General features: G+C 35.9%; 1 protein-coding gene and 1 long non-coding RNA gene across 2 annotated transcripts in view; both read left to right on the forward strand.

Moving 5' to 3' along the window:
- The window catches only part of LOC311443437, a 139722-nt gene that overhangs the window by 105600 nt on the left and 21769 nt on the right, over positions 1 to 12353 (forward strand). Inside the window, exon 7 of the long non-coding RNA XR_014697272.1 lies at positions 10418 to 10487. This is a non-coding gene — a long non-coding RNA (uncharacterized lncRNA). The remainder of the gene's footprint in view (positions 1 to 10417; positions 10488 to 12353) is intronic.
- Positions 3645 to 7147, forward strand: LOC311443434 (leukotriene B4 receptor 1-like). Its single transcript, XM_084533599.1, has one exon. The coding sequence runs from the start codon at positions 4590 to 4592 to the stop codon at positions 5730 to 5732; it is 1143 nt and encodes a 380-aa protein (XP_084389725.1). The 5' UTR covers positions 3645 to 4589; the 3' UTR covers positions 5733 to 7147.

Genomic DNA, 12353 nt, shown 5'->3' on the forward strand with positions numbered 1-12353 from the left:
ATACATAACTACATGGACAGATCCCTTTACAAAAGAGTATACTGTAGGAAATAATATATACCTAGACTGCATGCAGAACAACAGCTACCATCTGTTGCTGCACCACATGTACAGCAAAATACGGCATTTTTAAAATCAACTAAGATGCTCTGAGGACTTTAATTGCATTGCTGAATTTCAGAGACATGAATGCTACAGTAATGCAACATTTACATGAAACCCCAAACAAGTTAGAAATTACCGTACGTTTAGATAGAGAAAAATCAAGTAACTTTTGGTAGCAAGTCATCTAAGCAGTATTTGTCATCGGTAATTTATTACTCATAAAAGGAGGAGTGTGTAAACAATGCATTTGCATTTGATTTACTCAGTAGCAATTGTGGTGCTATATACGCTCAGATAGATGAGGATCTTGGATAGCAACATTTTACGTACATAGCAATTTAGTGACTGCTGATGTAAACACAGACCAAAGTCTTACCTTTGAGTATAGCGAAACCGTACTTTTACTGTTTGAGAGCTTGTACTCTGAATAATAGAAAATTAAAGAATATATATTCATAATACTGAGAAAAGATACTCTAAGTTTTTCTGAAATCTCTACATAATTGTTATTCATATTCCTGCTTGTACTCAGACTTATATATATATACTCAGACCTTCACTACCTCCTTAATTAGGGCCTCTACTCTCATGAGCCTAGTATGTCTGGTTGTACAAGGATAATATTTCAGTGTTTAATTTGATAGTTTCACAATCGTTGGCAACATATTCAGATTGTTCATGATAGTTCTGTTACAGCAAGAAAGGTACTAATATGTAAGCATGTGTGAATGCACGTACAGTGTGCCTCAATAACCACTCCTCTTATCACGAGCTCTACAGCAGTTTTCCTGAATACAATGTGCAGGAATTCTTTTCTCTGGCCAGTTGTATTAAACCATTGTTATTTGCTACAGAGCTGGGTAGGAGTTATCATTTTGTAATATCGTTATTAAAAGATGAGTTAACAACACAGCACAGAATGTAACAAACTCTCTATTTATAGTGCAAGGTACATATCCTTCATTACATTCTGGAGCTGATCCCAGGGTAGCTCTTCATTAAGGTGTTTTGCCTGGTGATGAAGCACTGAGAATGTTCTCATTTGTACTTGCTGCATCATGGACTGCTATTGCAAACATGGTTTGCAAGAGCTTAGAAATGTCTAAAAAGCGTCTTTTCCTGCATTACGTTTTCCTTTATAGTAATTACAGAGTGGAGACATGCTGCGCACCATGGGATCCCATTTATATAGAAGACCCTCCTGTAATCAGGAAAGCAACGTGTAGATCAGCTTTGCACTGGCAAACCATATCAATTTACCCTAGCTTAAAGAATGGAGTAGCCCGTAAGTTTCTGATCAAGGTATCATGTGACTTCCCCACTGTCATTTATAACACCATTGAACTGCAGTAGTTGTAGGGCAACTGTATCTATCCTGCAAATGCTATCTTGTTGGCTGAAGAACTAAAGGGTTTAGACTAGGAACTTCCTTCAGAATCATCAGGCAAACAAGGTTGCTGGCATTGGTTTCCAGCCTCTCAGCAGAAACATGATACTTGCTATTCTTTCACCAGCAATTGCTTTATAGCCAAACATCCGCTGGATCTTTCTGAAGACAACAGTTGGAAAGAATTTTAAAAGCATTTTTGGGACTGTTCTTCATGCAAGTTACTCATAATATGGATTTCCCATGCATCAGCTATTTTGTAAATTGTTACAGACATGCTCTTAATGCATGGAATGGTGGCAGTGCTTTGAGCGGAGGATGTTAACCCAAAGATTCAGCATCTCGGAGTGAAATTCTGATTCTCAGTATAAGTATGCAAAAGCTGGAAGTATCAATTATCATTTCAGTGTAGCAGCCCAAACACATTGGCTGTCTAAAAATGCTCAGTGGTGGTGCAAACTACAGACTATCCACCAGAGGGAAGCTCATGTGTATGAAGAAACAACGTGGACAGATGAAACACCTCCCTTGTACTTAAACCACAGCAAATTCAATTCAGAATGTTGTTTAGCAATAGCACAGACTTTCTCAATTTTGGAATGTTTTCAGAAATTAAATGCCAATCTAAAGGTAACACACTTAACAGAAAGTTTCTCATGTTCATGACTGCACTATTGCATTACATATGGAAAGCATATATAACATGCATGTACACAAAACTTTCATATTTAGACTTTTATCTCTTAAACACAGAAATGCAGCCTAACTTCACTACTGTTAATACAATTAGGCCAGTGTTTATGAGGGCAGAATTGGGCAGAACTCCAGCAGCATGTTTATACATTAAAAACTCCACCACACGTGGTCATGAGAATGACTGAGAAACTGACTTGTTTAATCACTGTTGTGTTCAGCATGTTATTGAACATACTGTATTGCTAATGGAAGTACCCGTTAAATTTCCTATAAGGTTTGTGTCCTACTAGGGTAAAATCAACAAATAGCAGTCACTTTTAGAGATCATTCAAGACGTCCTAAAATGAGTCTGAACTTTTTGTAGTGATACAACAACCACATAGAGCACTTCAAAAACACAGTCCTTAGCTAACGTTATCCCCAATATCTGTATTATTAAATCTAAAAGCCTGTCTTCAGAATGTTACTCAGGCAATCTCAGAATTTCAACACCTGTCTGGGATCTGTTTGGAAAGAAAAATCCCAGACTGTTCCTGCAATGCTGAGATTCATCTGGTTTCTTGTTTAAATGAAAGATACAGCCTGAGGCAGAGACCATCTGGCAAGCAAGCTTCAACTGAAGTGGGGGAAATATGTTTCTGAAAAACATAAGGACAGGTGCTTCAGAAGTACAACCAGATCCACATGTCACTGGATTAGAACTATACTAATTCTGATTCCAAACTATTGTTATAGACAATTGTTTTTTTGCCACCAAAAATAAAGTTTTGAAGAAGAAAATCTTACAGAGGTACTGAGCATCTCTCCTTGATTTTATTTATTTATTTATTTTAAAGTATCTGCAATGTAGTTCACTGGCAATAAGTAAATAAAAAGCCCTCCCAAAGTTACTTCTGGGCAAATAATGTGTACGAAGGTAATTTCAGTAGAAGAAGAGACATTGCCCACCACTTCCTTTTATTAGTGGATTTTCAGAAATTCCCTTTAGAATATACACAATTGATTTAGGTTTTCCCCTACCCAATTGGTACTAAATGCAGTAAAAAATAAAAGGAACTGGAATCATACGATGAAACCCAAATTAAAGTATCAATTACACAAAGAGCATTTTGAAAAAAATATTCTTGACTTCAGTGGAGTTATTCTGGATTTGCAGTTGATCTCATTATACTCTTACGAGATCAAAAATGGGTAAGCCGATTTGGGGTTGGGAGTAGGTGTTGCAATCCTTTTCCCATTTTGGAAGATACTTCTTAACGTTATGCACTACATTTGCCAGGTTTGTAAAAAATCTACCTCAACATTTAATGAAATAATCTGTACCACGATTTAAAATTTAATAGATTGTGCTATGCATAATGCATAATCTGTGCTTATTTTACATAAAAATACTCTTCTAGTTTCACTTCTGTGACTCTTAACCATTTTTGTTGGTGCTGCTGTTTTGGTTCCTCCTTTAATTATTTGGAACCAGACTTAAAATGTTCTGACACTAGAGTAAAACAGTACTTCCATAATCTTTGGCCAGACAAAGATTTATTTATTTATTTATTTTAAGAACTTTTGATTCACACAGGATTTGAATACTGCACTAACTACTGGGTTTCCTAGGAGATAAAGTCATAGCCCATTGCTGGCACAGTAGGACAACCTGATCATATATTTTCTGAGACACAGACCATTTCCTCCCAACATTACACCCAGACTATTCTGATGGTGGTTGTTTAGCTGAAGAACTGCATTTTCCCAGAGCATTGGGTGATATTGGTAGTAGGGTGATGGTTGAACCAGATAATCATGAAGGTCTTTTCCAACCTGAATGATTCTATGATTAGAATTATAACTCTATCCAACTTCATTGTACTGGTACAATCTCATTACAAGAGATGATTTCCTCTGTGCCAGCATATTTCTAAAGCATGATCAAGATCAACTGTCTTCTGCTGAATTAACAACAACAACAACAAAAAAAAAAGATTACATGAAGGCAGAGAGTATAATAATGTTTCATGCTCTAGAATGCGATGTCATGTCAAACATTTAATGCACACTTCTGGTTTATCTGCCACCCTTCTATCTTTTTGTTTTAAAATACTTAAAATAGAATGTTGACATATTCACACAAACAAAAGTGAAGTAGCAAAAGGACAACTTTTTTCCTCCTCATAGCTGTTGGTTAGACCAGTAGCTTTAACAAAGTAGCAGGCTTCTTAAAAGAGGGAGACTTTTGAAAGATCACCTCCATGCTTTAAAATCTGCTGTGATGCATATATAATTAAGAGCAAAGTCAGGGACAATACTATTTTTATTTGTGCTCTGCATGCAAAAAATTCCTGTTTTCCTAAACAACAGGAAGAACACATGCGGTCAGACGTTTGTGAGCATTAGGATGTGAGGTCACATGCTAGACAAGTCTGCAGAATATCAATTAGGGAAGTTTCTCTCAAGTTGTTTGCTGACAGTTTCAGAGTCAAAACTTTCAGAGTGCAAAGCGCCAAGGATATTAGCACCTGAAAAGAACCAAAAAATTTCTGGAATGAGTGAAGCTGAGGAAGTCAGCACCGACTTGACATGGAATGCTGTGAAGTTTGTAGTCTGCATGATACTGAGCTTGTCATTTATTATTGGGACCCCTGGAAATTGCGTTGTCATCTGGACTGTTTGTACAAAAATGAAGCAAGTATCTCCTTCAGTCCTGCTGATCTTGAACCTGGCCATTGCGGATATCCTCATACTGATCACTTTGCCAATCTGGATTTACTCCTTTGCTGACTCATGGGTTTTTGGAATCGTGTTCTGCAAAATACTGGTCTTCATGATTTACTGCAGCATGTATGCAAGTATATTTCTAATTACAGCACTGAGCTTGGAGAGACTAATGGCTGTGTTTTACCCTTTCACAATGCAAAGGTACAAAAAAAAAGAAAATATTTTTGTAATCATGTTCCTCATTTGGTTCCTGTCCATTGCTTTTGGCGTTACTATTATTCCATTCCAAGAGACAGATGAAATCAACGGCGGACTACAGTGTACATGTCGCAACTACTCTACTACTGGACAGAGAGTGTCATATCTTTTGTTGGAGACTCTTGCAGGTTTTGTAATTCCTTTTTTAATTATATGCACTTGCTATGTGTGTGTTGCAAAAAGAATAAGACAAATGAGTTATCGATCAAAGCAGCGATCAGAACGGCTCATTACCAGCATTGTGGTGGCATTCATTTTATGCTGGTTCCCACATCATCTCTTTAACATATTAGATATTATTTCAGTTCAGATAGAAGACTCTAATGGAATATATTTGGCACTGGAAAAAATTATAGACAAAGGAGAGTACGTCTCCGGAGCACTTGTGTTTATCAGTAGCTGTATTAACCCTCTACTTTATGCTTTTGCTGCACGAAAATTCCAGAATCACCTGAGATTTACCAAGATATCAAAACTGTTTGAACAGTTGAGTCAGACTGTAACAGAGGAAGACAAGAAAAAGATTTCTCCTGTAACCAAGCAAGAAACTACTGTAGCGGGCACAGAGATTCTCTAACAATGAGCATAGACTTAGTGAGCAATGGATTTCTGGGGCATTCATTCAGTAGTCCTTTCACCTACTAGTCAATTTGGTTTTCCAAGTAGTCCAGCAGATGCTAGAGACAATTCGGGTTGTGTGTGTTACAAAACAATTGGCAGTGACAACCTTGTTTGGTTCCTGACCTGGTATCCATGTCACCAAATCAGTTTCACCAGTGCTGAGAAGCAAGATGGCTAGAAGCTTAAAGTATAAGGAATACAACATTTTTATTTTCCATTACAATTATTTGTGATTTCTAGAAAAGACATTTATGTGGAAAACAAGATTTGGAAATGTAAAACTTAAAAAGTTTGTCTGGAAGAAGATTTGAAATGCTCAAAATATCCATAAATATAACCCAAAGTTCTAAATGAGCATGCTTAGATTCTTGATATGGGTAAGAATGGGTTTTAAGAATATTTACAGCACATAAAAACTTTTGTGTAGATGGAAAACAAAACTATTTTTATTCAGGACTTTATTTAGATTTGAGAATAGCAAGGGTTGTTTACAAAAACTCATTTACTGAAATATCTTATGCTAATGGATCTGAAGTAAAATATGAAATGTGACGTTCCCTTTCAGAAAAAAAAGGTACAAGAATTCTGTGGTTTATGACGAATGGAGACCTCATGCTATATTTGATTTCAAATATATTGCATATGTTAGTGGCAACTACTGATATATCAAACATACACACTGTGAGTACCCTCAAAGAGTCTGATTTAGTTAAGCTCGCAAGATGTCTATTAAGTTATGGATGAATTGGATCAGATCCCACGGGAAGGGAAGTAGAGATCCTTGATATTTTTGTAACCTGTGAGAAAGTTATAGGAGCAGTACAAAGTGCCTAATATCTTAAGAATTTCATCTTGCACATAAAAGCATTATTTTGTCTTTTCTTCTAGAATAGTGTATTTTTCTTTTAATAAATAAAGAAAAAATTAGGGCTTGCAAGGAACTTGTTTTAGTTTTGTGAATGCATGCAAACTCACTGTGAAAAAACTGCATGACACCAAGTGTTTGCTTTTGAAGTTTTACTGTTTTTTTGTTTTGTTTTGTTTTAATTTCAGTCATGCTTGACATTTTTTATACTTACTTCTGCTTATTTTTAAATCAATGATTTGTAATAAGATGAATATAACTACTGATTACTAAGACTTACTATATTACTATTGTAATATCCTGTACATTGTGTTATGAACAGTTGCTAATAGCTATTGTAACTCATATTTACAAAGAAAATACAAGAGACTAACTAGAACTTCATTTTCAAGAACTGATTTCATAACAATCAAGGATATGTGAGTTGTATTACTTCCGTTTGTAAACAGGAATAAAGACAGGGAAGTAAAAATCCTTACCTGCTAATATTAAAATGTTTCCTGACATTTTGCATATGTATTTATTATTCCTGCTTGCTATCAAAAAGTCTTGTCTTCTCAGTAGAAGGAAAGTCCACACCAAAGAGGACTTCTCATTAATAGGGCTCCTTCACTGAAGTAAAAGGAAATAAAACTTTAGCAAGACCTTGTTTACAGAAGAGTAAGAAGATGAAATCCCTTAGAACTATACCCCACCCACCTGCCACTTTTTCACCCTAATAATGACTCCTTAATTGCTGTTAGCATATTAAATATAGCAAAGTAACAGTATCTCACAATAAAAACAATAACTTTAGTTAACTACTGTATAAAAAAGCAAAGCTATATTTCCCAGTATGTTCTTGAACAGTCACCCACTATTTCATAATAGCACCGAACAGGTGAAGAGCTAATAAACACACAAATAACATAACTGAGCTAGAGTCAGGCCACAAGAAACCAAGCACTTTGCAGCTTAGAGATGGGAAAAGGCCCAGACAAGCTTCAGTACAAGCTACTTGACTGGAACTTTCTCTCAGACTGTCCTACATCTAGTTATCATAAATCTTAGGAAATGGGCAAAACCTTTAGTTATCTGTGTATGTGCATCATCTGTCTCATGAATGAAGTCATTTATTTTAGTGCCATTTCCTCTTAAATAAGCCTTCCAGGAGCATTCACTGCATATCAAGTGCCTAATGCCAACTATGCCTTACCCAGGACAAACTATAAGGAGATCACATAATCTGTGCAACACTACCTACTGCAGTGGGCTTATTTTTTAATCAAGATGTATGGCTTAGTGTGTTTTTTGGTTGGTTGGTTGGTTGTTTTTTTTACTTGTCACTCACACAAGTGAACTTTATTGCTCAAGCTGCATCCTCCACAGCATCTGTAAATCTTATAAAGGGAATAAGTAACATCCCCAGATCAGTAAATGCATTCTAGGGAGATGATTAGGTAAGACAGTTCTAAACAGAATGCTGTAACTAGATCCATGAGTTGGTGTAGATATATAAGGTGATGACCTGGCTGACTGCTTCGTTCTTTAACAGATACACAACAGGCCTGTCTATGCAGCAACATTTACCACTCCATCTATGCTAACATGCGCTATCACAGAACTACAGGGATTCCAATAGGCCCATTCAGCCAACAGACATTGGATATTCTTGACTCCTAAAACACTGAATTCCAGCCAAACCCTAAGACCTGACATAGATTTGGTCTGAAACACTACATCTTATGACAGTGATACCTCATGACTCCTGTCAACTACATTACATATCCATGCTGGAAATTGTATTGGAAGGTTGATAGAAAATGCTTTCCTTGATTGCTTAAGAGAATTCTAAGTAGTGACTTGAAGCAGTCTCCAAATATAGCTGGAGTACTGGTAAAATCTTGCAACACTCAGTTCTGGTTCCATCTGAGAAAAACGAGGTTTCATCTCACTTGAGTTCCTCGTTATTTTTTACTTCCCAATTCTGTATTTTTGAAGTCTGTCTCTGTGGTCTCAGCGTCCAGCTATTTCTCATGACACAGCAAGGGGGAAGGCTGTGCTAAGAGAGGGCCACTTCAGTCACCTGAGTCAAATCACCTCAAATTACCCTGAGGTACAGGGAACATTATGTGGAATCAATGCAACACTACTCAGAACATTGTGTGCTGGGAGGCACAAAAAGATTCCAGATGCTTTGAGTTTCTCATTTGTTTGTCAAAATTAATAATCTTTTAACATTAATCTCTAACTTGAAAGTTTTACCCAGCCTGAAACATGGTGTAAACATTCCATGGGTATACAGCAGGAATTTATTACTTATACTTATACGTAGGATTGTGCTGCATAAAGGGAATTCATTATGTATTAGCAGAATTGAAGGAGACAGTGAAGCATTTTTAATTCATGCATAGCCAGTATACAATAAGGATAAAAAATAACAAAGGAAAATATCAGTCTAACAGGTCTTACTTTTATTGCCTGCTGACATCAAAAGTTTTTTTCTAAGCATTATGATAAAATAGTTATAGAGGCCTGCATTAAAACAGTGGAGCTTTGTGGATATTCAGAGGCAACACAATTTAAGAGGTGACACGAAATCAAAGATCCTTGCATTCAGGTAAAAATCAGGCAACTGCATTGTACTAAAGAAACAAAATTGTTTATTTAATGAAATTGGCAGAACACTGACTGGGAAGAAAGAAGTAGAACAAAAGTTAAGAGACATTTGAAAGACAGTTGAGAGTGCAGTTATGGATCTCTATTAGAATTACTATTAACATGACTAAAAGAGAAGGAATTGTATGCAGGTGTGGAATGAAAGGAATTAAGGAACCTGGAAGCTAACAGATGGCATGGAGACTACATAGGTGTGCAAATGTTCTCACATTCAAGAAACTGTCTGATCAATAATAAATACTTTAGAAGATACAGAATTAGAGACTATTAACAGTGGTGAAGTTTTCCTCTGGCTTTATATCCTACAACTGTTGTAGGACTCCTTTTCCTGCATGTATGACGAAGGGGGGATGAATAAGTGAAGGTTTATAATTGACTGGAGTGGGAGAACAAGAGAAATAAGTCAATTTGGATTATAAATAAGCATATGATCGTAGAATGAAATTGAGAAGTTCAAGAATGCACAGCAAGAATAGAGAAGTAATTGAAATAAGCATGGTAAGGCAGTTTCAGGTTTTGTAAATGTTTGTCAGTTCAATTAATCATTAAAATTGTGCATTATCAGAAAATTCCTGTTTGAGCTCCACTGTTTGTTAATAGGTTAAAGAAAAATATCCCAATAAAATACAGTTTGAAGTCATAACCCTGTCTTTTGAGAGGATGAGTAGCTTATGCTGCTCCTGTTAGCATGAAGATTTGGGTGTGACCAGTGCTGCAATGATGGCCTCTGAGATCTCAGAAACTTTACAACACTATTGCTAAAAGTACTAAAAATTCTTGTACTGATAGGTTTAGAGATAATAGACTCCATATCCTGTTTAATTACTTCATGTCTTCTTTTGCCTTAAATCAGTTATTTTAGAAGTCATGCTGGTGGTTCTTAGTAAGAATTCAATATTTTTAACTCTATTCATTTAGGTTAAAATAAATTAAAGATTCAGATTAAAGGAACACTATTTTTATGGAATATGCAAAGTTTAAGTGATTTAAATGATAGAATTAATGGAAAGGATACTGTAAGGTCTTACAGTGTAAATTAAACAGTCACAAGTCTGTAAGAGTTAGTAAGATTATACTCTTCCAGAACTGCCAAATTTACAATATTCTTAATTTAATAGAAGTCAGCTGCCTGAACTGCATCTTGGTCGGAAAAGTGACTGGTCACACCCCAGCTTGGGCTGCAGTTACGTAAGTACTAAGAAAGCTTACAACTAAATACATCACTGTTACCATTGGCAATTAACTAGATAATTGTGTTAACTTCATTGAGATATCTAGAAACGTTAATGTAATGTAATTATGGATGAAGTAACATGCCTAGATGGTCTTAAACCAGAGGATTAGTATTTTGGACTGTTCTTAGTAGAACTTAGAGTGAAAGTTCTAGATTTTTATTTATTTGAATAGCAGATACGTTCACAATGTAACACATTACATGAAAAATTGAAGGGCTAAATATTTCTTTCAGAGAATTACGAATTTGAATTACCATTTCTATCCAGTCTTATCACTCAGTAGCATTCTAGGTATGCCACCAGAAGAGTAGTAATAGGAAAAGAGCTATCAGAAAATCACTTCTAGTCATAGACACCTCATATTATGATAAGGGGATGCAATACAGACCATCTACCAACATCTTGCAGGTTTCATATCCTAACTATACTACCTAACTTAAGCTGTTATTGCAATATTAACATTCACTGTAGAATTCCCTATTGAGTTCAGTGAGTAATATTAGAAACTTCAAAGCTGTGGACTTCTTTAAAACATCGTAACTAATGAATTAGGTTTATGTCCATTTGATTTTAAAATATAGCCATGAACCTCCAGCAGTGCTGTAGGACTGAGAAGTATTACGTAGTTAAAACTGAAGGAAACATTTGTCACAGTAATCTTCTTACATCCCTTGTTCTCTCCTGCCACCATGTGGCTCTCGTTTTGAAAGTTGGGACTAATTTCAATACTCATAAAGTCACTGAAAGAACTAGTTAAGTACTTTGCCCATTGTTTCAGTTATGAACCATATTTTACAACTCAAGTCTTTGAGGCAGAAAGGCTCACAGAAAGCAAAACAATACATTAATCATCCAAGTCCCATTCATTTCTGAGTGGTTGAGTTTTTTCTTCTCTTGCTCCTTTAGGAACCCAAGCACACAATTATTTGTTTAAGCATTGAACATGTTAAGTTGCCTGAGAGTTTTTGACAGAATACAATTTCCTCAAAAAATGCTATTTCGAAAAACCGGTGTTGAAAACAACTTATTTTCAACAAAACCATTATTAAGCATGTTGAGCTAGATACTGACACTTGAACTTAAGTAGCTCACATTTCATCCCAAGTGAGTGTATTGACTTTTAGTGTTTTTTATTATTTTGAGATGCTCCCAAGAAGTTTCAGAAGGCCTTGAGTTCATTGTGACAAATGCAGGAATAGTTTTTGCATTCTTGAAGATACCCACAATAAGAAAACCACATTTTTACCTTTCAGAAGAAAGGAGAAGCACTAAGAATGAAGTGGAAAACAAAGATTTGGTTCCAAATTCCTTTTTTCTTTGTTGTAATGCTTGGTTTCTGTATGTAATGCTTTTAGAGTCTATGAACAAGGCTCAGCTTAATCCTCTTACATTTGTCACATTGAATAGCATTGCACTAATTGACTAATCCTTCTCTTAAAAAGATCAGAATCAGAAGAAACAGGTTTTGCTAAAGAACTTCTAGCACTCTGAGGAAGAAGAAATCATAAATTGAAGGGTTCTACCCATGTCTTTTCTTAAAGATTAGATCATCTCAAGACTTGCATTGTACATTACACTAAAGAAATAGCATTGCTACCATTACCATTTTATATTAGGCAACTTAGTTCACCTGTACTGTGAAAGCTGAAGTAAGATATGAAATTGAGATTTTCTATCTCTGTAGATTCACTCAATGCTCCTGTAGTTCACTGTTACATAAACAGGGTCAGTCCGAGGGCCAAGCTGGAAAGTCAGCTTGCACATAAGGTTCAGGGTGGGGTCTACCAAGAGTAACCAGGGTCAAATACAGCCCAACAAT

This window comes from Aythya ferina, assembly GCF_964211825.1.
Source record: "Aythya ferina genome assembly, chromosome: 12".
Classification (NCBI taxonomy): Eukaryota; Metazoa; Chordata; class Aves; order Anseriformes; family Anatidae; genus Aythya; species Aythya ferina.